Source organism: Toxorhynchites rutilus, chromosome 2, assembly GCF_029784135.1.
Source record: "Toxorhynchites rutilus septentrionalis strain SRP chromosome 2, ASM2978413v1, whole genome shotgun sequence".
Lineage (NCBI taxonomy): Eukaryota > Metazoa > Arthropoda > Insecta > Diptera > Culicidae > Toxorhynchites > Toxorhynchites rutilus.
Window position 1 is genome coordinate 45,093,233 of NC_073745.1, and position 26,763 is coordinate 45,119,995.

General features: G+C 36.3%; 1 protein-coding gene across 1 annotated transcript in view; it reads left to right on the plus strand.

Moving 5' to 3' along the window:
* The window catches only part of LOC129764237 (MOXD1 homolog 2-like), a 461,156-nt gene that overhangs the window by 354,710 nt on the left and 79,683 nt on the right, over window positions 1-26,763 (plus strand). Inside the window, exon 3 of the mRNA XM_055763120.1 lies at window positions 25,924-26,079. Within this exon, the coding sequence (XP_055619095.1) occupies window positions 25,924-26,079 (156 nt within the window). The remainder of the gene's footprint in view (window positions 1-25,923; window positions 26,080-26,763) is intronic.

A 26,763-nucleotide genomic window follows, 5' to 3' on the forward strand; every position in this document is an offset into this window, starting at 1 on the left:
AAAAAAAGCATGATTTAAATTTGATGGAATTTTTTGCCGGCCAAATTTGATCATAATTTCAAACAAATTTTGTTTATGCTACATCAGGTATTTGGTATCCAACAATGCTTGTTTTTTCAAATTATGGAAATAAAGAAATAAATAAAAGAAATAAATACTGAACAGTACTGTATAATCAACCGCCCGCTGCAGATTCCATTCCTTTCTTAAATTGTAATGATTGCGCAATGTACTGAAGTTTAACAAATTTTGAAAAATTCAATTTTTTTTCATTTTGGTGTGTACGACAACATATTGAAAGGGGAAATGTTTTGAGTTATAAACTCTTTTAACATTGAATTCAATTTTGAGTGTGCGTTTCAAATGTAATTTTTCTTAAATAGTTCATTTACTTTCCAACAAATTTCGTGTGCATCATAATTAAATCATCAGTCGTAAATTCAAATTGGTCATCTGATAATGAAAAGTTGGAATTTAATCATCAGATCAAATGCAAAAGCGAATTGAATGAATGAAGATTGAGAATGTGTTCTTTCTCTTACTCCAGAATCTTACTTTAAGGATTGCAGCTTAATAGACATTTGGAAGGATTTGTATGTATATGTATATTAGGGTGGCAATGGATGTATGGAAAAAAATTCAGCATCGAATTTCAAAAACCAACCATGTACAATTTGTTTATTGGCCAAAAAAAATAACCTGTGCAAAGTCGGACACGATTTAAGGGTGCCTCAAAACACTCAAAGTTTTGATTTTTTGGCCACTCAGGCTAAGACTTAAAAAGTCGATTTTCGGCAAAAAAAATGTTTCGAGATAACACCAGATCTCGACGTTTTATGCATTTTTAAGTCATTTATTTTTAAGGCATCGAGAAAAAAAATCGATTATTCAATTTTCCTTGCTGACAGCGAAAATGGTCATGTCAAATTTCAAAAACCGACCATGTACATTTTGTTTATTGGCCTGTGCAAAGATCTAAAATTTTATTAATAATAATAATTAAATTAAATAAGTTTCGAAATATGAGGCGATTTGCTTAAGGGGTCCAAATTGCCCCCACTTACCCTACATATTATGTTGTCCGGAAAGTTCGTGTCGTTTTTTGGGAAAGCATAGTAAATAGTCGGGTATACTAGATCATTTACTATTATTCAAAACTAATTTTAGTATTTAAAACAATTTTACCAAAACGAAAATTGGTTTGGTTATTTATGTGAAATATTAGTTTTAATTCGCTCCAAAAATAAGAAATCTATAGAAAAACGAAAAAGTCTACACGAGTAAAAAGTATCTGGCATCTCTGCCTCACTCGTGATTTTATGACGCTCTCTCTGTAGACAACACATCCAATCCGAGGCATCGTAGATAACGAGCATGTAATTAACAACCCAACAGCCAATCACCCGCGTACGCGTTCCACGTATCGTTTACTCGAGGACCCATCATCAGCAAGCGGCACTGCAGCGCTTTTCTCATTTTCTTCCAATTATCCGCGGGAATGGAAATTTATTTGATCACAGCCCCCATCGATGGGCTGCGCGTAAAAATAAATATTCATCAAATATTTACATTGCTCTCGAAAGCGACTACGATTTTTGTGCTCCCGTTCTTTCCGTTCAGTTTGTTTTCAGTCTCTAGAGTTTGTATAGTTTCTAGAGTTTTCGAAAAAGCATCATGGAAGCAGCAACAGAAATCGATCGGGCTATGAATGACCATTCCCCCCGCAGTGGAAAAACGGCAAACGAAGGCGGGTATTTGTTTACGTGACGAAAGTGAAAAAAGACACGAGCGACCGGGGCAACAAGTTATCGAGAAGCTGTCTAATTTAAATGACGATGATATTTCCCACTTGGCTTCTCCGAGAAAAAAAAAATCACGAAGATGTATTCCCTAATATCTATATTTCGTGTGAAACAACAAACACCACTCGCAGAGAGAGCGTGTATTTGGGGCGTGGAAACACACACGAAAGTTATGGTCGGTTTCCCGCGTTATCGGTACTAATTAAGAACCTAGTCGGCTCCGGACTGGGCCCATGCAATATAGATATCTCGGCCAGCAATCTGGAAACGTATAAATTTCTTTCCGAAAATCGGTTGAATCGGCTCTACCCCGGTGCACAACACAATGAAACTCGAGGTGGTATCTTATGGGGATCTTGATAGTGCGTTTTTTGGGAATGGTGTTCGCTAGGAGGAAAACAACATACCTTTGGGTTCAAGGGGGGTTTTGTTCAGTTCGATTCAGCGAGGTGTGGAATAGAAGTAATGCTGCTCGGAGCGTAGAGTAGAGAGGCAAGTGGTTGATTTATGACCACCGGTGGAAGTATTATATTGATTTATTGGTCTAGCGTGGGCTATGCCCGGCTGGGGAGTTGTGCGAATTTTGACCATGGAATGGGTTCAGCCGAGAATTAAGCCGGCAACTGCATTGTTTAAGACTACATTGCCGGATGCGGTATAGATACCTGAAATGAGTCAATTTGCCTTAAAGCAGTATTCTAGTCTAGAAATTTGAAAAAAAAAACAAATTTTTTCTTTCATATTTATGTAGTTTAGGCATTCTATAATATACCCTAGAAATGACATATCGAAAATCCTATTATTTACCGAGTTAGAGTCGTTTTAGTGATGCGGTATCTAACCTGCCTCAGCCATAACAATGAACCTCAAATGCGTTTTTCTCGAAACTAGATTTTTTAAACTGGCGTAAACGATATCCCAAGTTCTACTGAACCGATTCGGGTCGAATTTGTATGGATACAATCTACAGGCCGTTATCCTTCAATGACATTTTCAGCAATTCTACAGCCCTACTTTTATTAGAAGTACAAAATTTGAGACAAATTCTTCGTTCGATATTTTTTATAATACAATTGAAAAATGCGGAAATCTTCTTGTGTCATCAATTCACAAAATTGTGCTCTGTATACCGACTAAATGACATATTTCGCTTGAGCTTCGTGTCAATATTGAGTACAGTTGTTCTAATTTTAGCATTAGCATTGAGCAAGTTGCACAATATCGTAGGTGGTACAAATTCAGAACTGTTATGTTAAAAACTAGCCTCCATCCGTTGCTGATGATTAGTAATATCTCTTAGATGAAGACATGTTTTCTCAAACAGTTAAGAATTGTCCTGGCCACGTCCTTGCAACTGCTAAGGAAAAGGGAAGGAATATTTGTTCAACATTTACTTAAGAGAGATGCACAGAACTCTACGACCTCTCATAAATGTCACGGGAATTCAGGGATGTGTTAGTAGGGAAGGTAAGCCATAGGATACACTCAGCCGGTGTTATTGGCAAAGCTTGTTATTACTGATAATCTAGCGGTATTTAATTATTATTTTACTTTAATATTACTATTACTATTACTGTTACTGTTACTGTTACTGTTACTATTACTATTACTATTACTATTACTATCACTATTACTATTACTATTACTATTACTATTACTATTACTATTACTATTACTATTACTATTACTATTACTATTACTATTACTATTACTATTACTATTACTATTACTATTACTATTACTATTACTATTACTATTACTATTACTATTACTATTACTATTACTATTACTATTACTATTACTATTACTATTACTATTACTATTACTATTACTATTACTATTACTATTACTATTACTATTACTATTACTATTACTATTACTATTACTATTACTTGATGCAAGTGGTATCTGTTGGAAGAATTGGTTAATGAAATTATATAAAGCTAAATTGTAGAATGATATAAATGGATTCCGGCCTTCCGATCGTCATTAGTAGCTGTATGGAAAGAATTATTTTGAGAGATTGTGATTGATGTGAATTATTGATTAAGGAGAGCATCAGTTTCAACTTCAACTATTAGATTCCTTCCTTCATAGTTTCCTCTACTACTCTTCGCCATAACAACTATATGCTCGATCTGATGTGCTAGAGACAGGTTCACAAAATGTACATAAATTGTATTTGAGCCCTACTGACAGTTCAGATGTTGACACTATCGCACCTCAACCAGTATGATAGGCATGAGCGACGACGACGACAAGACATGATATAAATGAAGCAAGCCAATCGTTGTCACATTAGTAGCTGAAAAAGAATTTGTCCGTCATATTTTTATTTAATCTCTATCGTTAAAGAAAATATCTATATATATATATATATATACATATAAAAAAATGGAGTGATGTCTGTCTGTCTGTCTGATTCTTATAGACTCGGAAACTACTGAACCGATCGACATGAAAATTGGTATGTAGGGGTTTTTGGGGCCGGGGAAGGTTTTCGTGATATTTTGAGACCTCTCCCCCCTCTCTAAGGGGGGGCTGCCATACAAATGAAACACAAATTTCTGCATTACTCGGAAATTAACCAAGCAAACGAAACCAAAGTTGGCATGTGAAAGTTTTAGGGTGCAATAAATGTTTCTATGATGGTTAGACAGTCCTTCCCCCACTCAAAGGGGGGGGGGCTGCCATAAAAATGAAACACAAATTTCTGCATTACTCGAGAATTAATCAAGCAAATGAAACCAAATTTGGCATGTGGAGGTTTTAGGATGCAATAAATGTTTCTATGGTGTTAAGATACTCCTTCCCCCTCTCTTAGAGGGGGCTGCCGTACAAATGAAACACAAATTTCTGCATTACCCGAGAATTAATCAAGCAAATTAAACCAAATTAGGCATATGGAAACTTTAGGGTGCAATGAATGTTTCTATGGTGGTTAGATACCCCTCCCTCCTCTCTTAGGGGTGGCTGCCATACAAATAAAACACAAGTTTCTGCATTACTCGAGAATTAATCAAGTAAATGGACGGGACGAAGTTTGCCGGGTTAGCTAGTAAAATATAAAATTACTGCAGGGTTTAACAAAATTACTAATATATAAGAGATGTAAGAGGATTATTAATCATATTGGATTGAAAATAAAATTTAATTTATAGGTTTATAAAACAATGCGATACTAAATAGTAAAATGACACAAATTCACTACGAACTTCTGATGAATATCACGGGCTGTGTGAAAAGAAGTGTTTAGTTAAATATTCATATTTAGATTTTTTCGATAGATGATACCGTTTTGTCTCACACTCCGAACACCCAAGCCCTGATAGCCACCAAACAGTGTCCCATTACTCAAAACGGCACTAGTTCGCGAAATTAACCTGCTTTTTTTTTATACAACAGAGCCTTCTCCTTCATTTGACCACAATAGAACTGATTCACAAACGCATATTCATGGAGACAAACCCAAAAACATGTTTAATCACTTTTATCTAAAATTCCGAACAGCAAAAATGGGATCCTTTAAAAAATCACAACCTTTAAACTGCCGGACCGATCCATATGATCGTTATATTAAATTAAAGTCAATCACAAAGTCTTTTAGGAAAAATGTCATGCACGCAAAAAAAAATGGATTTTGCTTTTGTAATTATTGATTGTATTTGTTTCTTATAGTTTACCTAGTTTCGGGACCAAGGGCGCTATATCGATATCGACACCTGTAAATGATGTCAAAAATTCTAAAATATAGAAATTCGAATGGAACAAAATCTTGAAGTTCAAAATCAGTAATGACTCCTCTGGGAAGACTTTAAAGAATAATTCTATCCAATATTTACAGTTTTAGTAGTTTTGTATAAGTTTTTTTCTGAGGTGATTTGATTACATCAAACTTTGATGAATTATTGAAAACAATAATTATTTATACTACAGTTAGGTATTATGCATTGGAAGTTAAGGAAATATTAGGAAATATAAAATTCGCAATATTTATCAAGATATTACTAATAGAAACATTCTCCATTTTGACCAAATTCCACCCCCATAACCAATTTTCACCCCTATCGACAGTATACGAAATAAGAATGATCGCCCCAAAACTAATCTGACTGAGGTTTCCTCTTAATTTATGAGCATAGCTATTTTTTTATGATTATTGTTTCTGTAATATTTCGTTAAATATGTATCAACGCTTGAGATATTATTTTATGATAACGAATCCACAAATATTGCTTTCAATTTATTCAATATTCGTTTTTGTAAACATTGACCATTGAAAAAATGCAATGCCAAAGTACTTACTTGATGTTAGTTGATTTATATTATCAGCACTGCCAAATTTGTTTTTGATTAGATGAGCAAATTCCCTGGGTTTGGACATTACGGTTGCTGAAAGTCCTGTTACGCCATCTCGTATATTTCCACCTACATTTCGTAGTCCTTGGCCGACGTCTCGAAGCATTTCCCTAGGTTGTCGTTGATTTTGTTGTTTTTGACTATAATGGAATTGCAAATCTTTGTATCGCTTGCTATAGAATTCTAATTTTTTTTGGAGCTGCGAAATATTATGCGCACTTTTTTGATTCTTTTTCTCAAAAACAGCTTTTATCCTTTGCAGTTGCTGTTTATCAGCACTAGCAGCCAGTTTTAAGTACTCGTTAACATTAGCATCCCTGGCAGACTGTTCTTTTTTTATTGATTCTTTTGTACATGCAATTTTAGTTGTAATACGATTATACGCCAGTGAGCTGCTATTTCTATAAAGACCTTTACACGATAACTTGACATCTGTAGAATCATTGCTCAATTGTGATATTATTGTAAGATTTCCTTCGTTTTCTTCAAATTGCGATTGCAGACACGTATCTTCGTCATCTGAAAAACAAATTACCCCTCAATCTCATGTAATATCTCTTGTTAAAACAAATATCAGCAACAAACTCTTCATTTGTAATAAATTTCCTTTTTAACGTTTTCAACGGTGAATCGATTTCATTATATTTTAAAATGTCATTTCAACGTCGAGGTAAAATCTGAACGCATTACCGAATTTTTTAAGCAATGTTTTCCAAAGGGTCACTGAGCCAAGAATGTCACAGTAGGAATTGATTGTCAGGATAAGTTTATTCGTTTACATCATAAGTTCACCGGAACCTGCGCCCTCGAAACGAAAAATCACGCACGAAGCCTTCTAAAATGACGTTCCAAAACGATTCACCTGAGACTGACCATCGCCCAGGAACCCGGAAGTGGCAGACCGATGAAGCCAGGGATCCTAAAACAAATGCGAAAGTAGTAGAGCCCGAAGCTGTCATCGAGATCGAGGAAACTACCAAAAAAGTAAAGGTTTCGCAATTGTATATCAAATAAGTGAGAAGAGGACTTAAGAAGTTCAAACGTCCAATTGTACAGGGCCGACCATTAAAGCAGAGTTTGGTGGAGGGAACTGTACGACGATTTGTTCACAAAATATAATTCGATCATATTCCTGGGTAGGAATTTCATGCCTTGATAGAGCGGAAAACGGCCGCGGAAGCATGTGAAATTAGAAAGAAGTCGAAAAGGGTTGGCCTCATAGGGGTTCAAAAAAATAGTCAAAATTTCTTATTTAGTAGTTTAGTATACAATATTTTCCATAGAGCGGGTGATTTGATTTGGGGGCACTTTTTACTTCTATACCCTCATGTCAGGCCCTTTCTTGAAAAGATCATTGTCTGGCAAGCAATCTTCAGTTACGGACTGGAAAGCGTTATTTTAAGAATCATAAATCATGAAATTTACCAAAGTACACACGGAAGGAGCAGCATGGTTTGGTTTGCCTATTCCAAACAAACTAGCCAAGCTACCATTGCACAAATACCCATCAAACATTTCCTTGTGTTGTACAGCGAAAATGATGTTACAGTGATTCTCAAGAGGATGAATCCGGTCGTTATTCCGGAACTAAGGCCAATTGAAGAATACGGGTAAAATACACACTGAAGGAAAGGATGGATTTCTGATACCTGTATGATTTCAATTGAAAACGAGATTTGTGTTTGGTTCTTGTTAATTTTGTTTTGTGGATTTGTTTTATTGTTTTTAACCGCCGGAAAATAAAACGCGAATGGGGTTTTGTCTCTGAACCGCCGTAATGTAGAACTGATGGTGCTACGAATTACTGGCGTGGACAACGACGGCAAGGATAAGGCGCTCCCTACCGTACCATTTCCCATTCGTAAGTCGACAGAGAAATTGAAGGTGCACTCTCCGAAGGTGGCTGTGCGAAATTACACGCTGGAAGTCCCTAACAAGAAACAGGCAGAGAGACTACTGGAACTGACCAATCTAGCGCACGAAACTGAGGTGAGGAGATTAAAGCGACGAACCGACCCGACCACTTTCGAGGATACTTCGACGATAATACTCATTATAAACGGTACTCTAACTCCGGAATTAATTGATTTTAGATATTTGAGTGTCAGAACAAGGCCTTACCATCCGTCGCCCATGCAATGCTTCAATTACTGGGTGTTCGGTCATACCAGAACAAAATGCAAACAAGACACGCCGACTTGTGGAAATTGATCTGAAAAACACGCGATTCCGGCGGAGGGTCCCAAATGCGAACGGACATTGTTCTGTATAAAATGTGGATCGAATCTCGTTCCTGTCCTGAATACCGGAAAGAGAACACCCTCCAGAGCTTGAGCTTGAGCTTGGGTAGACTGTACAATTCGTAGTTGCTCTCCGCGATTGAATTGCACCAAATTGCACAAAGAAGACTCAGAATGACGCTTGGGACTAGCAAATCATTCTCGTTGTGCAAAGTACAGTTGTTCTAATTTATCGACGAAATAGATTTCAAGTTAATTCCCGTTACTTTCTTTACAGAATGTAATGAAATAATACAGAGAAAATATATTTTAACACGTTGAGCCTCACGTCGGTCCCTGGTCACGGTCACTGAATTTTCCGTCTTTTTCACGTCGGTCTCATCAGACTGACAGTAGACTTTTCGTTCGAAGAGTGTCGGCGCTTTGAACGACAACAACAAAACTAAAACATGATTTTTAAAAAGTTCACTATCGATCCACAGGGACCGACGTGGGCCAGGGAAAAAAATATTGTCGGTTGCCTAATTCGGTCGGGACACAACGTGTTAATTATACTAAACTATGAGAAGCAAATAATATTGATCGAAAATGTAATTAATGTTGTTCCAAACTCGTATTATAAAGTTGTGTATTAGTGAATTGTGGAAAAGTTTTTACTCATTTTCGAGAACACATCGCATTTGAAAGGCAATTGGCTAATGGCTAATGGAAAAGCCTATTTCTATGCATTGTTCGAATTTGATAAAACTGAATTGAAAAAATAAATCGAAAGCGGATGATTTATGATAGGAAAATATGATTGAAATCTCGTTGAAAATTCTCGTTTGCACCTGATTCTACCAGAAATACCACAGTCAAATGACCCATTTTTACAAATAAGATATTTTGAGTTTTGAGGGACAAATTATGTTTGATTTCGATTTAGTATAGAGCAATTCCATGCCAAATCATCCAAAAACAGAAAATTTTGACGTGACTCTCTTCGATTTGCTTGGTACATATGATGGAAGCTACCAAAATTATAAAAATATTGCTCTAAAATTGAATTTTGAATTCAATATGAAAAAAATATATATCCCAAAAAGACACAGCACTACTGTACATCAAACTTTGTTTAAGAAGTAAATAAATGTATAAAGCCATGTATAAACTTTATTTAAATATCGATTTGATCGATTTCTCTTCATCATCTTTTTCTTTAGTTAATAACTCAATTACAAAACGTTCCAATTTTAGTTTGCTATAGAATCCGATAGATGAGGTTCTGACCTATCTTCTTCATTGTCAAATACGAAATGTGTTTGCAGCTAAGTTATTACCGAAAAAGAAATCGATGATGTCACTTACACCCCTCTCATTTTGAGCCCTTCATGCATGAAGGTTATTCACGTTCATCACAAAATACCGGCCTTTGAAATGCACACTTTCACATTGTTTGACACTTTTTTCGGTCATTTGTGTCAAAAATTGGCAGAAAAATTAGAAGAAGATGTTCTTTTCTTGAATATGTAATATAATATTCTTGAACAAAATCTTCAGTCAATGTGAATAAACTTGTTGCCACATTATGCAATGCATCACTATAAAAAAAACATACAAAGGCCTTCGCCGTGATTTCAACGAATCTGTCATATCGGCACCAAAATTAGTATTGATGTATAATCTGATAGTTTTGTGTTTTGAGCTAAGTAGAGCTGAGCATATTATCTTGCACGTATGAATTTTGTGTGATTCTTTCTTACTTGCGTACATAGTAGCAATAATAGTGGCGTTGTTTTACAGTAATTTTACAGCTTATGATGCGCTCATAAAATGATTATCTCACATTCTGTATACGGTTTCATTAGTTTGAGTGCTATGTATTTTTCTCTGCATTCATTGTTTTTTTTCAAATATGGAAATCAATTTATTATATGTTTGGCGAATTTTATACCAAAAATGTTTGTTTCGTTGGGCAAAAAAAAAATCGGGATCTAGTTTTCGTTGGAAAAAGCTATTCATCTATAATTACATACATTTCACATGTTGTATATTTTAGAATAAACTGTATAGAACTACTTGTATATAATAAATAAATTCAATTTTTTTTTATTTTCTCCGAATGTTTTTTTCAATCTAGAGAAACCAAATAATTTTCTTTATTCTATATGTTCCCATATTTCTTTTGATGGTTCTGTGCAACCCAACACAAAAAAAATGGACATAATTTCTTGTCCCACATGTACAAGAAATTATGTGTGATTCGTGCCCAAAGAAGCCAATAAATACAGTGCAGTCGCTTTTTACGCTGTTTACTTTTACGCGGATTTCGTGATTCACGTGGTTTTTTTTACACGGATTCCTGCATTTACCTAGATTTCAAAATTTACGCGGTGTTCTTTAAGTGGCGCGTATCAACCGCGTAAAAATTTTATGTGCAAATTGATACGACTTTTCACGAAATAAATTTGTATTGTATCACTGACTAGTATATAATTTCTTTTTTGAGATAAAAACCTGACGCAGACTAAGACGCATCAAATATGATACTGACTGTTTAAATCTGCTGCTCCATTCTTGAGTTACATCGTGAGGAACGGACACCAAATCATTTTTATTCAAATAGATATCCTGTCGGACCTGCAATTTCCCTAAAATATAATGAGCTGCTGCTTGCCCAGGTGACGCATGAACTACATTTTCACTTTCTAAATTCAATAACCATTCCTTTTTTTGTCTTTTAGGTTGATTCTAATTATTCCCTTCTCCATTATCTGTACCTAAGAGATTGAAATCGTCTGTCATTTGAATATTTTTTCATGTTTTACGCTATCTGTTTCACTCTCAGATGATTTTGTTTATTTTCCCTACTAAATTCGAATATATTCATATTTTCGAAGAAAATTGAAATTTTTCAATTAGGTATTTTTATTTTTAATAGTTTGTTTGTGAGTTTTTTCACAGATCATTATCACTTTCCTACAATTCGCTCTAAAAAGTGATATTTTTTAAAATTTTACTATTTTCAAAAAAATCGGGAAGGGGGTCTCCGTAGTCACATTGGTTGCGCGTTCGCTTAGTAAGCGATCGACCGTGAGTTCAAAACTCAGGGCCCCCATTGACCATCTTTGTGTTGTTACAGAATAACTACGTCCACGCAACAATCATCAGCGATGGAGATCGATCCACGGTCGAAATAAGATCGATTCATCCATACAACTGCTCTGCTCTGCAAGAAACATCGGGCTGCTGTTCTATAAATAACTCAACAATGGATCAACGACTGTCTCCGTTGTCCAGTCTAAACTGGATAATGGAAGAACAGATAGAAAACTCTTACGCCTAAATGGCTACTGTGTAAATGTGTACCATATGCAATGGTATAGAAGGGAATACTCTAACGCCGAAAATGGCAACTATGTAATGTACTAATTATCGATATGATAAACATGTGACATGTACACGATTAAAATTCGGCTCTGTTACAGCTAAAAATGCTAATGAGCCTAAAATAAACAGAAGGGATAAAAAAAAATCGGGAAACGTAAGAAAAAGCGTTTTGAATCGCATTTTGTTTTTCATACGGCCGCCATTTTGTCAAAAAAGATGTTTTTGACTTATCCGAGGTTCATGCGATAGCAGCATCTTTACTGATTCAGAAATCTGTCCAATTTTTTTTTTGTTTCAGATAACCACAGAAGGGCTGGAAAAATCGTTAAAAGATAGCTGAACAAATAATGATATAATGGATAGTAAAATATTATTTGTTTTATCTTTACGAAGCTCGAAAAAATGTCAGAAATTCGTGTCTCTACACTAGAGTACCCCCTTGAAACATTGATGGTAAAGTTCTCTAGAAAATAAATGTTTTGAAGGTAATTCATTGAAAATATTTTTTTCTTCATTCGTGGTTTGAAAAGTGACGCTCAAAGAGTTGAAAGTATCACATTAGTACTTGTTATACACCATAATACATCCACATATCATGTCAAACTAATCGCGGTTCCCATCCCAACATTCTTCATATTTTCATGCTTCAGCAGAACATCTCATTACCAGCTCAAATCTCCCTCATCCCGTCACCATCACACCGCTCATTGATTTCTTAATTATTCTCCCATGTTTACCTTTGTTTTACTTTAATCATTTACTCACCCTCCCTTCGGACCGATGATCCACAACGGTAACTTCCACCTGTGCAGAAAGACATGGCAAATTTCTTCTAACACGGATCTCTCTGAAGCGGGGCTATTTCTGCGGAATCACCCTTCCGCCTCGGAGCAATATCGGATGTTGCAATTTGCGGCTACCTCTGCAATTGGTGAAACCATCGCCACCGGCAGCTGTAAGGGAGGAATCCGATTCGACCTCCCCGGGGGGAAGTTCTTTGGGTGGAACCGAAGTGGAAATGTTCACTTTGCGAGCAAGGACACATAATTGAATGATAAAGCGAATGTTAGATGATTTTTTTTCTCTCGCTTGCTGAATTCCAGAGCACGGAGAATGGACCGAACATCGGCGTAATTCCATCGACGATGTTCGCTTTTAATCAAGCCACCACAACCGCTACTGTAACCTTCCAAATACCACAGCGCAAAAAAAAAAGAACCACCGAAGGAATGAGGAAGAACTTCTCGATAATTCGAAGCGGTACCCTGGTGGGATTCGGTTGGAATTGGTTGGAATCGGAATCGGTTTTAATTTTTTAACAGATTTATTGGTCCCCCTAGGGCTAGCCGAGTTTCAATTCGCTGTGTCATCGCCCGTGAATGGTCGTTCGGAGAAAAACCGTGTCTTTCAAATCGTACACAGACAGACCCCTCTGTTGACCCCGCTCGCAATTAAGCTGTACGTTCTGTCGATCGACGAGCACTCAGGTTAATTCGTTCAAATATGCAGACGAAGTAATTGAATAATTACAGCCAGCAGCGCTCGCTCGTGAGTCCATCCAAGCCGCGTTCGGTAGCTGCTTCGAGACGGCAATAAACAACAACGGTTTGATTCCGCATTACTTTAACATCGCGCTTGTCTGAATCCAACGGGGGGAGGAAAAGGACACAGGCCCCAACCTCGAGACAACGCGCGCGCTTACATTCGGGTCCAACTCGATGCGTTTCGTTGTTGTTATTTTAATGAGTGTTCAAGGTGGGTGGAGGCGTTAAGTGGATTTTTTGCATACTGTCCCCAGAAGAGCTTTCGTCGTTGAAATAAAACGCAAAAAAGTAAAGATTAAACAGTAGTAGATAAGTGCATGGCAAATCAGATTGCAATTGCTGGTTGGTTGGTGGCTACGGTTCGGCTGGCCAACTTGTGCAATGTTCTTCGCTGACAGCAGGGTTCTGGAAACAAGGAGAGTGCCTGGTAGAGGTTAATGAAGCAAGTCACAGATAACTTGAGTTGTTGACAGCTAATTCAGTGAGTGGAGTTTTTAATGGCGCACTCGAACAATAGTGGTTTTGACGTAGGACCACGTCTTACATTAAGGGTGACAAATCAGAAAACAGTTCACGTTTTTATGAAATAAAGTTAACGATAATAACTATTTTTGCTGCGAACGGATTTTAACAATTCGCATACCAATCGAATCGGAAATGTTCTGATATTTGTTTGATGTGCTATACACTACAATCTCATGGTCTGTATATGGATCAAATTGATGAGAATTGGAAGCATTCCCATTTCCCCATACATTTATTCTGTCCATTTGTGTGCTCTCCCGAACAGAGCTGTCAATGACGGGCAACTTATGCAGCCGCTAGAATAGAAACAACGAAGGGGGATAGCGAAAAGAAAATATTGGCGAAGCAAACTTCACCCACGCATAGTAAGTAAGTTGCCGCTAGCGTATAAGTATTGCATCTCCTCTGAGGAAAATTTTCAGAATCTTTCTGTGACCGAAACATCGAAGGTAGCTTATTCTGCTCGTTTTGGGTTTTATGTTTCCCCTCGAGCTGTGAATGCTAGCGAATATTTCACTTGAAGTGCATCTGGCATTGCAATTAACACAACCATCCGAGCCATGGCAAAGCAGGCGAAAAAAGAGAAGAGTGCAAATGATTATAGGTCGCTTCGTGTTGTTGCTTGTTTTCGTTGCGTGAACTTGTTCATTTCCTTTACATGTGAATAGCACACTTTCGATACTTTAAGTTGCCATTCTTATTTGCTCTCGTGCGCTTCGGCTCTGTTCTGATGCAACAAGCTTCTAACTTTGTTGACGGTTTTGACCGAGAGTCTAGAAACGATATTTCATAAACGGTCATTCTCGCGATGTTTCATTTTTATCGGTGCAACTGTGTGCATCTGTTAGACACGTGTTTGAAACTTGTTGAATGGCGATTCACGGAAGATACCTCTCGTTAAATAATTAATGCAATGCGTGCATTGATATAAAGAAACAAATTGCGACATATAACCAATTAGTGTATTTATGTTATTTATGAAATACGACGTATTCGCAAATAATAGGACAAAGAATAAACCATATTAGCCCATTCATTTTATGTTATTTATAAGGCGAGAAAACCATTAAATATATTGGCTTAGCGTTTATGGATCTAAAACAAGGAAAGCTAACTTCGCCGTTAATTACGTTGTCTGTAAAATTCACGAACTTTCTTGGGAACATCTGCTATTAGGTTCCGTACAGTACCCTCAGATATGCTGGCGGCTGCGCTTTTCCATCTCCTCTTGAAATCATCAATGCCATTCGCTTTCTTCTTAGTTTCAAATAGTTTTCGCTTAATCAGAGCCCAGTACTTTTCCACTGGGCGAAGTTCTGGACAGTTCGGTGGATTTGCTGTTTTTGGCACATATTTAACCTCATGTGCATTATATCATTCCAGGATGGATTTTGCACAGTGACATGAGGTCAAATCTGGCCAAAACAACGCTGGAGAGTCGTGGCTTCTTATGAATGGTAGCAACCGCTTCTGGAGACATTCCTTCTCGTAGACATCTTTGTTGATAGTGCCGGTAGAGACGAAAGATTTGGATTTTCGACCACAACTGTCAAACCAAGTACTTTTTGGGGAATTTAGATTGCTTCTTGGTCCAGAAATACTCGGCTACGGCATTCCTTCGCATTGCAGTATAAAAAGCGAGACCCGGAAGCTGTTTGAAGTCTTCGAGAACATAAGTTTCATCGTCCATTATGGTGCAAGAAAATTTTTGCAAAAACTGGGTGTAGAGCACCTTAAATAGCACGGGTTTTTGCATTGAAATTTCGCTTATCATTACGAATGGGCACGTTTTTCACTTTGTACGCCTTCAGTCCATGCCTCTGCTTCACCTTTTGTACATATGATTTTGATTTTCAAACCTTTCGAGCCACATTTCTAACTGAAAGGCTGGGATGTTTCTCAATAATGGTAACCACCATTCGGTTCATCTATCAGGAGCATACTTTTCGATTTGTTTCGCTTCCAACCTTCCGATCCACAGTTAAGCGCTGGTCAAACGATTTGCACACACTAAACACGGTACTCTTCGGCAGTTTTACCTTTTTGACGAGATCGCGTACCAACAGTGTTGGATTTTGCTGCCGTTCGCGCAAAATACGTTTGCGTACTTTCACTTGATTCGCCCATTTTACCCAACTGAAGCAGAATGTAAACATGTTGGACATCGAAATAATGGTTTCAACTGTCATGTACGTGGAATATTTCATTGATTAGTGAAATATTTCATAAACTACACTGAAAGAAGTGTCCGAAATTTAACGTGGACAAGCACCCCGCAGATTCCATGCTCCCATTTGATGACTGTTTAAGAATAGTTAGTTCTTTATAATAAACCAGATGGCTACAATGAGGGGCAGTGACTTCAAAATAACGATGTTTTCCTCCGGAACTAACCCAGGGAAAACACGAAGAATGTAACGTCGTCCGACAGTTTTGATATATGGCGATATCATAACTGTGGGTCAACGTTACTCGATGACAGGGAAAGAGCTAGGATGGAAATAGTTCGAACATGTTTTCGATCTTCATCTAACCACTCTCTGTAGCGAAGGTCATACTGGAGAACTTTTCATTCGTCGTAGTCTTCCAGCTATTCGGCGCGCAGCTTTTCCCTATTTAGTACGACTTGAACCCAAGAAAAAAAAACCATTTTATAGGTTCTCTCGAGAAGACCAATGTAACGTCTCTGATTAATTCAAAGTAGTTCGAGATCATAAACGGACCAGTGTTATCATAACTACAGAATAATCAGTATTTCTACAGATTTTTAAGACTTTTTGAAGCCAAGAATCTGCAGTTACAGATTACAGATTTTGTTTGTTTTACACAGATTTTATAGATATTTGAAAATATAGTTACTGAAATAATGTGAAATTTCCGCACTACTTCATTCGTTCTTTCGTCCATTCAATCAATTACTTCGTCTGTTTAATAAACTATCCTTTTGAATGAGTGTCATATCATTGTGACATTTGCTTTTTGACTATGGTTACGTGGTATCCTGCTTCCTACAGCACGATCTGAAGTGAAAAGATGCAAAAGTATGCGTCTTGTATGAATCAACTATCGTCAAAATAGATGAAACGGATTGTTTTTTATTCAAAAGTAATCTGAATCCCATCTATTCATTTTATTGGGCTCGTGTAGCAATTCAGCTGCAACAGAACCGAATTTATTCGTGTACATTTTTATCTCATGCTGTATATTACACAGTAGCCATTTAGGCGTAAGAGTATTCCTATCTTATCGATACACATTTTTATCTATTATACAGTAGCCATTTAGATGTAAGAGTACTCCTATTCTATCGATACACATTTTTTGTCGCATTTTTTTTGGCGTAAGAATATCCCAAACGTATTCTGAATGTTAATTACAAAAAATGTGACATTTCCAGTTTGTCTAGATTTGAAAATTTTCGTTGTGATTGATTCCTCACAACGAAAATTCCGGAAAGAACCATCAATATTTTTTTAAGAATTTTATTCAATTGTAAGGTTGTGACTGTCAAGTGCAGCAACCAAGAAACATAATTTTGTTCCGAGCTACAGGATGTCGAACAGAACCTCAAACAAGAAACATTTTAGCAGAAACTATCCACATGGATTCATAGCAATTTCAATAACCGAGAGAGAGATTCGAGAAATATATCACAATAAGAGGATTGAAGTAGTGCAGCAATACTTACTTTGGTAACTGTGTTAACTTTCATTACTTCAAGCGATTTGAGCGCTACGTGGTTACCATAGACATTATTCTACTAAGACTATACTAAAAAAAATTAGCTGTTAATTTATATGCTGATATCAATTCAGATTTTTGAGAAAAAAAACTAAGGTGAAAATATTTTTCCAGACCGAAAACATAATAGATCAGGCCGTCATTTGGAGTTCAAGAAATAACCACCTCTTAGATCATTACTCTTAAACGGTGTCTTGGTGTAACTTTTCCTCCTCCTACTGATCCATAACCCATATTATTTTGTGTTATGAACCAACCATCGACTTTCGACTTTCTAACTATTCATTTTTTTTTGGTCAGACCATTATTCCATTGTAAATAGTGTACAATACAATCTTTCTAACTCGGAAAGAATAGCAGTAGGGAGTTGATGACTTTTGCGCTGCTAGATTCTGATGAGTCTTTTTTTTATTTCTACACATTTTTTTCTGTTCCTTGGTTGGCTTCCTTCTTTTTGATGTAGGACTACGTCTTTGATTTGTATATAGGGGGGTCACTACGAAAAATGTATTGAGAGTTTTCAAATGCATATTACGCAGAATCGTTCTTACGATGTATGCTATAATATATACCATTAGACGGCAAATTTATCCACAATTTTTTTCGCCTGAGACATCAATAGTGGAAATAATAAAACAAGAGAGCAAATTAACAAATAAAAGGGGTATTTTTAACGAGCGGATGCGAAGGTAAATCATGTATTATGCATTCTTTCTTCCAACTTCGTTCCCATGAATGTTGTATGTAACACAAATTTGCGTACAATAATTCGTTCTATCTAACAAATAGACAAGATGTTAAAGTAATCATATGCAAGATGGCATGCCTCACTCAAACTTCATGCAAGATTCAATCAAAGCAACTAGGAAAGTGTTACCCATACAGTGATCGTTCATTAATTAGGAGGAGGCAGCGATTATGCGAAGACTTATTGAGATCTGCATTACATCGCAACACAAAAATGAAACGAAATGAAATATTAATATATATATATATATATATATATATATATATATTTTTTTTTTTTTTTTTTCATGACTCATATTCATAATTCTCAATTACTTAATTCCTTCTATGATAGATTGAGCAGTAGAACCCAATGAGGTACATATAGAGGTGGAGCAGTAGGCGAAGAGTATCTGTATTGGCAAGTAAAATATCGTGTCGTAATTATTTGCATTCAATATGGAATGTATATGGAAGAAACAAAATAATGTTGAAAGTACTCACGGTTGCATGATAATTTGAGCCAAAATTCTCATGAAATCATTCAACTGGTTGTTTTTTTAACAGATGACAATTATATCGTGGCTTATTTCGATTATTCATGTGGTAAAAAGGTCCAGAGAGCAGTCGTATGATTAGTTCTCGAAAGCAGTAACATTTTCGGTGAAATTTTGATTAATTGGCGATTAATATCTCACAACATACGCACAGACACTGAGAGCCTTCGAAACATCAACTTCATAACGGAAAAATGATGAAACTTTGTTTGTTTCTATGATCGTGGGGGAGTGAAAATGGCATATCGAAATATCACTTTTATCCGTCTTTTTCGGTGTGATTTCACAAATATTCACTCCATGCTATCACATTAGCCTCATATTCAGCGGGAGCTCTATAAAAATGTCATTTTTAATAGATAAATTACTTCCTGAAAATAGCATTTTTACATGGATGCGGTGGGCAATCAAAGATAAACACAACGACGGACGTCACTATTTGCGAAATAGTTATGTCAGAGCATGCTACGTCGCCCGAAACTCGACCATCTTCATTACCTTTTTTCCAGGACATTGAGTAGAACCAATACGAGTTGACTGCGATAGTCTGCAAACGAACATTATTCCACCGAAAAAGCTACTGCTCTCGATGCCTAAAAATAAGAATAAGACAATGGAAAGAAATCACAATAACATAGCAACTTCATGATTTCATGTGTATTTTACCTCAAAATATCACGAAATCGTGAATATTTTCAGCTTGTTTTTTCGTTCCTTCCTCATAAATTTCATATTCAATGTAATCAATGACGATATATATATTTTTTTTTTGTTTACTGATTCACACATACAATATCTACCATTCCACCATTCAATAATAATTTTCAGTTAGACAGTTGAACTTCCTGCCAGAAGCTTATTGTTTTTCTTTGTTCGTTACAAACCGTTTGAAGGTTTTTTTTTTATCCAGTTTGTAGTTTATTTGTAAGGCTCAATCGCACAAGCTTTGCGGAGCCGCTAATTCAAGGTTTGTTTATACAAAGTTTCAACTAATTCCTATGTTTAGTAGGATTCGACCGAATACTCGCGGTTTACTCGAGGTTAAAAGGGCAACATTTTTGTGGGACGGGTCAGGTTAGGGATATGGATATGAGGTATCGTTGTCTCAACCGAGAGTTGCCGCACGCACTGTAGCATTGTGCATAATGACCAGTGATAGCATCTGGTGTTCGACTATCTGTCGAGGGTGGGCGACGGTGAGATGGGGGGACAAGACAAACAAACTACGTTTGAAGGTTATGAGTACATACAACAAACGGCTCTTTTTAGCGCTACTATTTAGAGTTCCAAAAGAGTTAAACTAACAGATTTCTAAACAATGAAAAAAAATACATTTAAAAAACCAAGTGTTCTGAACAATCACAGTCCTACGTCAAACTTCCGTTCGTGCCCCTAGGCTCAGACCCTTCTAATTTTTCTTCTTCGTTTCCTTTGTTTACGGAAACTTCAAATCATACGATTCATTCGTCTCCGCCTGAAATGGGCTATGCAAATATTATGGTACCAAAACCATGTCTGTGATTGTGGATGCATAAGGTAGTCATCAAGTTATTCCTTATAATAGATTTCTCTATGGAGTACATTAAAGAACCTTCAAATGAGATTTTGGAAGGTCTCCCTAGCTTTTTCAAGACTAGAGCGGAAAAAGCTTCAAACTAAAAACAAACATTGTATAACAGAAAACAATCAGTCATTATCAATGAGACTTATTCAACAAGATAAACGGCGCAGAAAATGTGCGATATTTGTACAGTGTTTTCATTTTATTTTACAATTATTAAAAAAATGTGATTTTCTTTATTTTAATAAGTGTGTAGAAAAATTGTACGAGCCAGCTGGACATTGTTTAGGAGTGTTGAGTGCTTTGAGACATTTTTCAAAAAATCAAAACTTTCAAAAAATCTAAGCTTCGATGAAATAGTTCGACAATGTCCGACTGACCTGAAACTTTGCGCAAGTGTTTTTTTTTTAAATTCGATAATTATTTTTTCCATACCTTCATTTCCACTCAGACTCCAAAAAAAAGTCCCAAAAGGTCGATTTTCGGCCACATATTTATTTTCGAGATTACACCATATCTCGACGATTTATGCATTTTTTAATCATTTGGCATCGAAAAAAAAAAATCGATTTTCCAAATTTCCTTGGAAGATTTTCGTGGATCAAAAAATCAAAACTTTGAGCGCTTTGAGGCACCCCTAAAGCATGTCCGATTGAGCTGAAACTTTGCACAGGTCATTTTTTGGGCCAATAAATAAATTGTATATGGTCGGTTTTTAAAATTCGACGACGATTTTATTTTCCATACATTCATTGCCACCCTAATGTATGTATTGAGCCATTCCATGCCAAACCGATATAGTGGTTCTCAGATTTTCGTTAAAAGTGGTAATGTTGTTCTTTATCGCAAAACATTGTATTTTTTTTATTTTTTTTTCATTAGGGTGCCCATTTCCATTTTAAGGTGGTCCGGAAAATCAATTTTGTTAACTTTTCTTAAAAATGTTTTTTTTTTCAAAAAATCATAACCTGAACCGATTGAGATAATCGACATATCAAATTGAATTGAAGTATTTTATTTAGAAATACCGGTTAACTTTAAAAAATCATATCTCAAACACGAAAAAAAGCATCTCTGATATCGAGATATGTTATGTAAAAAATTTTCAGCTTTCAAGACAAAACATAAAAAATATGGCGCCTGTAGTCCAAAGCCATGAAAATAATAAAAAAAACGACTACAGTCAATAATAACAACAATAACATCTATTTTCTTTGCAAGTTCAATATTTTTCTAGCTAGCTTATTGGCTTTAATTTGATATGTCAATCATATAAATCGGTTCAGTGGCTCAAAAGTTATGAATTTTAAAAAAAAGAGAATTTTTGGGGAAAAGTGGAAAAAAAATTCGTTTTCGTTTCGAAAAAATTTTGGTTTTTCGGACCACCCTAAAGAAAAAAATTAAAAATACGGGTCTAATATTTTGCGCGAAAGAACAAAATTACCACTTTTGACGAAAATCTGAGAACCACTATATCGGTTTGGCAAGGAGTGGCTTTTTACAATGCTAAAATTTGAACCTCGACAAAAATAGAGGAATCTCTTGCAATATTGAATTTTTGAGTGATTTTTGAAAGGCTGATTTTTAAACATGGGTACATATTAATTTTTCTATTTTTTAATTTATAGTGCACCCGTGGCCGAGTGGTTAGCGTCTCACATTATCATGCCGGGTGTGCGGGTTCGATTCCCGTTCTGGCCGGAGGATTTTTCGTCAAAGAAATTTCCTCAGACTTGCACTGTGGTCACGCGTATTCTAGATCTTGCCCCTCGGAATACATTCAAGGCGTGTTATTTGGCTTAAGAAATCTCAACTAAGTATTAATGAATGACGCTAGTTAATGCATATGTTGAGACGGCAAAAGTTCCACAGGGAACGTTAACGCCATACAAGAAGAAGAACATAATTTTTAATATTCCAGTCTCTGGTTTTGTATTATTCCACACTCACATTAATGCCTTGCTGTGTGTCGTTTGCCTATTGAAAAAATAACGAGATTAAAAAAGAGTGTTTTCTTTCTGTTTTTTGTCAATCCTTAGTGGACTAACATAATTTTGTATTAACTACGTAAATAGTAAATTCAATTATGTGCTAGAAGGGTACGCATATCACTCTCTTGGAATAAAAGTTTCGTAGCTTTCGTTCCATGAGCTCATTGAATCTACTATTGACTTAGTTAGTCTCTAAAACCTTTGAAAAAGAAGAAAAAACTTGATTTTTTCGTAGGATTTTTTCGATATTTTGAAAAAATTATATTTTGGTGAATGTTTTTGTATTGATTTTTGAGGCAAAAATGCATTTTTTTTTTACAAAAAATGTCACCATTTCGTTAAAAATCAGTATTTTGAAAAAAAAATCCTACGTACGATGACAAGAAAAACCATCCATGATCACGTAAAAAATCAATTAGTTGAAATCGGTCCACTAGAAAAACTTGCAGAACTTCTACCAGTTCATAAGGTTTTGGGGTTCAACAAACCGGTTGCAGCTATTCAGGGGACAGTTCAATGGGCACCAATTTATATTTTGTTTGTTGAGTAATATATATCTAATAAAACAGTGATGTCAGAATAATCATAGTAATTTATTTTTTCGTTGAAAAAAATCGTAAAAATCTCATATTTTTATGGTGTTCATAGTGTACTACCCACTTAAACAAAATAAAAATTGTTTGAAAATATGTTTGTGTGAATGTGTTTCGAGTTTGTGTTTGATTTTTGGCCTTAATTGGCTGAAACTTTCTAAAACTTCATATTCACTGTCAGAACGAACTAAAACTCAAATGACGAGTAGCATAATGTTTGATTGAAAAAAATTACGAAAATTTTTTTGTAGACTGGCTTAAATTTATGACATTGAAATTTTTCTGAATTCTTCCTATGCTCCAATTTTTCAAAAAGTGATCATCCAATAAAAATAAAATTTTACCAAAATTTAACTAAACTTTACCTAACTAGCTTAAGTTTAACCAGCTTTTACTGACTAAGCCAAAGCTGACTGATTTATCGTTGGTGGTTTTTATTTTCTTTATTTGCTGAAAGGCTCAGTCTTCACTTTAACCATTTAATTTATCTGAATTTTTATTTCACTTAAGGTTTTGATATTGTTGAAATTTACATCAATACCAATTTTGTAAAAAAATACATGTTATTACAAACTTTTTAAAAGTTCAACTGATTTTTTTTTATTCTTTATTTTTGAGACTTTCAGCCTCCTGGGCTGGTTCGTCTCAGACAACTGAAATTTAATAGCGAATTCGTTTTTGTTCAGTTTCAACCCCAGTGCCGCACTAACTGCTGTCAAAACGTTTTTTTATTCACTCAGTTTCGCACTCAGTGTCGCACTAGTTCGCCTCGAAAGCTGTTAGTTTTGCACTGAGATGTTTCACGGGGTGGCACTCGGGTTCACCTATACAACTATACTTAACTGTCAGGTTCCGAGTATTGTTTTGGAAAATCTAAAAATAGAGACTATGAAAATGGAAAACCTGCTGCTCTTGCTTTTGTATTATTTGAATCGTAATCCAATCCGGATTCTGATTTTGAAGAGTATATTCGTGTAGACGGCATTAAGCTCCGTGTGCTTTCATTGGGAGGCGAAAATTATTATGGATATTCAGGAGGAATAAACATGCTCTCAAAATCAAAATTAGGAATGAAAATTTACTTTAACGTATCGAATATTTATTTTATGTGATGAAATAAGAGGGTTTTTTTCCGATATCGCAGAAACATTGAACGAAAACTGTGTCTAATGATGATTTTATATTATAATAGTAATTATTTGTGGAACAAACAGGAAATGCATCGACAAATGGTTAAGTGAGTGTCAGGACTACATGTGTTAGGTAATCAAACAATATGAAGTAAAAATTTTCATTCAAACTTTTATATTTTTACACTGCACTTGGCCCTTCTGATCTTATAGAGAATACTTTACCTCCCAAGCACTAATATCTCCACCAGACGTCGACACTGTACATTTGTCGTCGCAAATATAAACAAATCAGACTATACAACGCACACCAACAAACCACCGCATTCGTGAAACTGAAAACGTTTTTTTATTACAGAGTCAGTGTGGCACTGACTCAGTTTTAAAAACGAATTCGCTATAAAATGTTGTAAACATTCAACGGACATTTGAGTAAAATTTTGAGAATGTTTTAAAGACAAAGACAACGAACTTTAAATGACAGTACAATGTGTCAAGGTGAATTTCAAGTACAAAGAAATGTAGATATGTATCAAAAGCTTTCGAATGAATTTTCGTGATTTCGAAATTCATCGTGATCTGTCTTGTTTTCGATGTATGTTTCAAAAAGATATTTTTAGCAATTTTTTTCATCTTGCGAGCGATAAACTTTTATTCTTTACGAACGACATTATTTTATCCCCATCAACTTCTGTTCCATATGAACTTTGAACAGGTGATTTTTTTTTTTAGTCTACCGTGAATAAACTATTCGTTTATTTTGTTTAAGTTTTCTGCATATAAACAATGAGAGCTTATAAAGGGTGTGTCACATCAAATTGCATCACGGAAAAAACGCTGTAGAAATTTATTTTTTAGGAATTATATCTTCAGCTTTCGCTTATAATCAGATAAGAGTGTATAAATCACGTTGGCCATGCTTCACTGTCAATTTTTCGTAAATTTGGAAAAATGTCGTCGAACGAAAAAGAGCGTCGTGAATTAATCCTGTGCACTCATTTCGAGAATCCGGAGTTGTCACATCGGGACATCGGTAAGATACTGTGAATCGTCCAATCCACGGTCAGCAGAGTCCCAATAGAGAAATATTGGGCGATTATGAAGCAGGCCCTCCGGAAGAACCCAAAAATTGTCAAATCGGAGGCGGACTTCAAGAGAAAATGGATTTCTGTTCAAAAAAAACTACAACCTGACGTTGTACAGAACCTTATGGACGGGGTAAAGAGGAAGGTGCGAGCAAACGGGCTTGGGCTCGAAGTATGAATAAAAAGAAAATGCCTAAAGTTGTTTAATAGTTTTTATTTTACTGTCTAAAATTTTCTAAAGGATCGGTCTACTGGGCGAATTTCTACAGCGTTTTTTCCGTGATGCAATTTGATGTGACACACCCTTTAGTAGTAATATTGAGATCATTGAAAATATGGTTCAAAACTATTTAAAGGTTTTCGTTAAGCATGAAGACAGAAGCGTTATGACATGAAGGATACACGGATACATGGAGGATCATTTTTGTCGATTTTTCCCATCCACAAATAACGAATTCACAACCAACTCAAAACGATTCATTAATCAGAAATATATTTTGGCCACGCCACCACATCCGTCTATTTGTTTATCATTAGCCACAGTCACCATATTTCCCGCCAATTACCCTCCCTCTCTCGAACTCCCACAAAGATTGACAGCGCTACTTTTATTTACCGACCAGTAATGCATTTCTTCTTGTCCCACAAAGTAAATGATACTAACGTTGGCTTTTTCTATTACTTCTCTTTTTTTTCGCAGGATCGGCACGTGAAAAAGAACGGCGATGGCCAACCGGTGGTGGACTCGTCCCAGGACTACGTCCTGCTGCTCGGGTACGAGAACCAAACGCACACGGTGCTGCGGTTCAAGCGGAAGTTGGACACCTGCGACGTGGCGTACGATGTGCCGATAACGGTGAGTGTGTTTTTGCGGATGGGTTGGGGGACCACGTTTTCCACGTTTGTAGTTGTCGCCTGGACGGGCTTTGTGGGGACCGCTAATGAGCGGTTTGTTAACGGGTGATTTCCATCGAAGGTGCACAAATTGTGCACGTTTTGTGTTATCAGGACGGTACGTTTCCGCTGATTCCGGTGAAACTTTGGTCTCGGGTCGTGAGTCCAATAGGAACCACCGATGGCTTTCATTGTTATCGAGGCTAGATTCAAAGAAAGTACGTAACGGTGAAATCCAACGAGCTGAGTCAGATATTCTCAGCCATGCCGTATGCGAAAATGCATCATCACATCATCATCATCATCATCATCATCCCCATCACTGTCGTGATAACCGACGTTAGAACCTGTTAATAACTGTGCGTGTGCGCTTCGAATCTCATTTGCGATGTTGTCCTATATGCATATAAACACAACCGAGACCACTACCGAGCGCTGGGATTGGTGCTGCCGCGACTCGCTTAGGGACCACAGCACCATCGAAAGGTACCAATTAAAAGCCATAAAGTGGTAATGCCATGAGTGGAATCCACTTTTGCTGTCTCACGCACGCCAGTGATGATTATCTTTCAATCAGCAGAGAAGAAAATTTTTGCGCACCACACTTGTAGAGAGCGTCTCGCCCATTGCACTTGCCTCATCAATT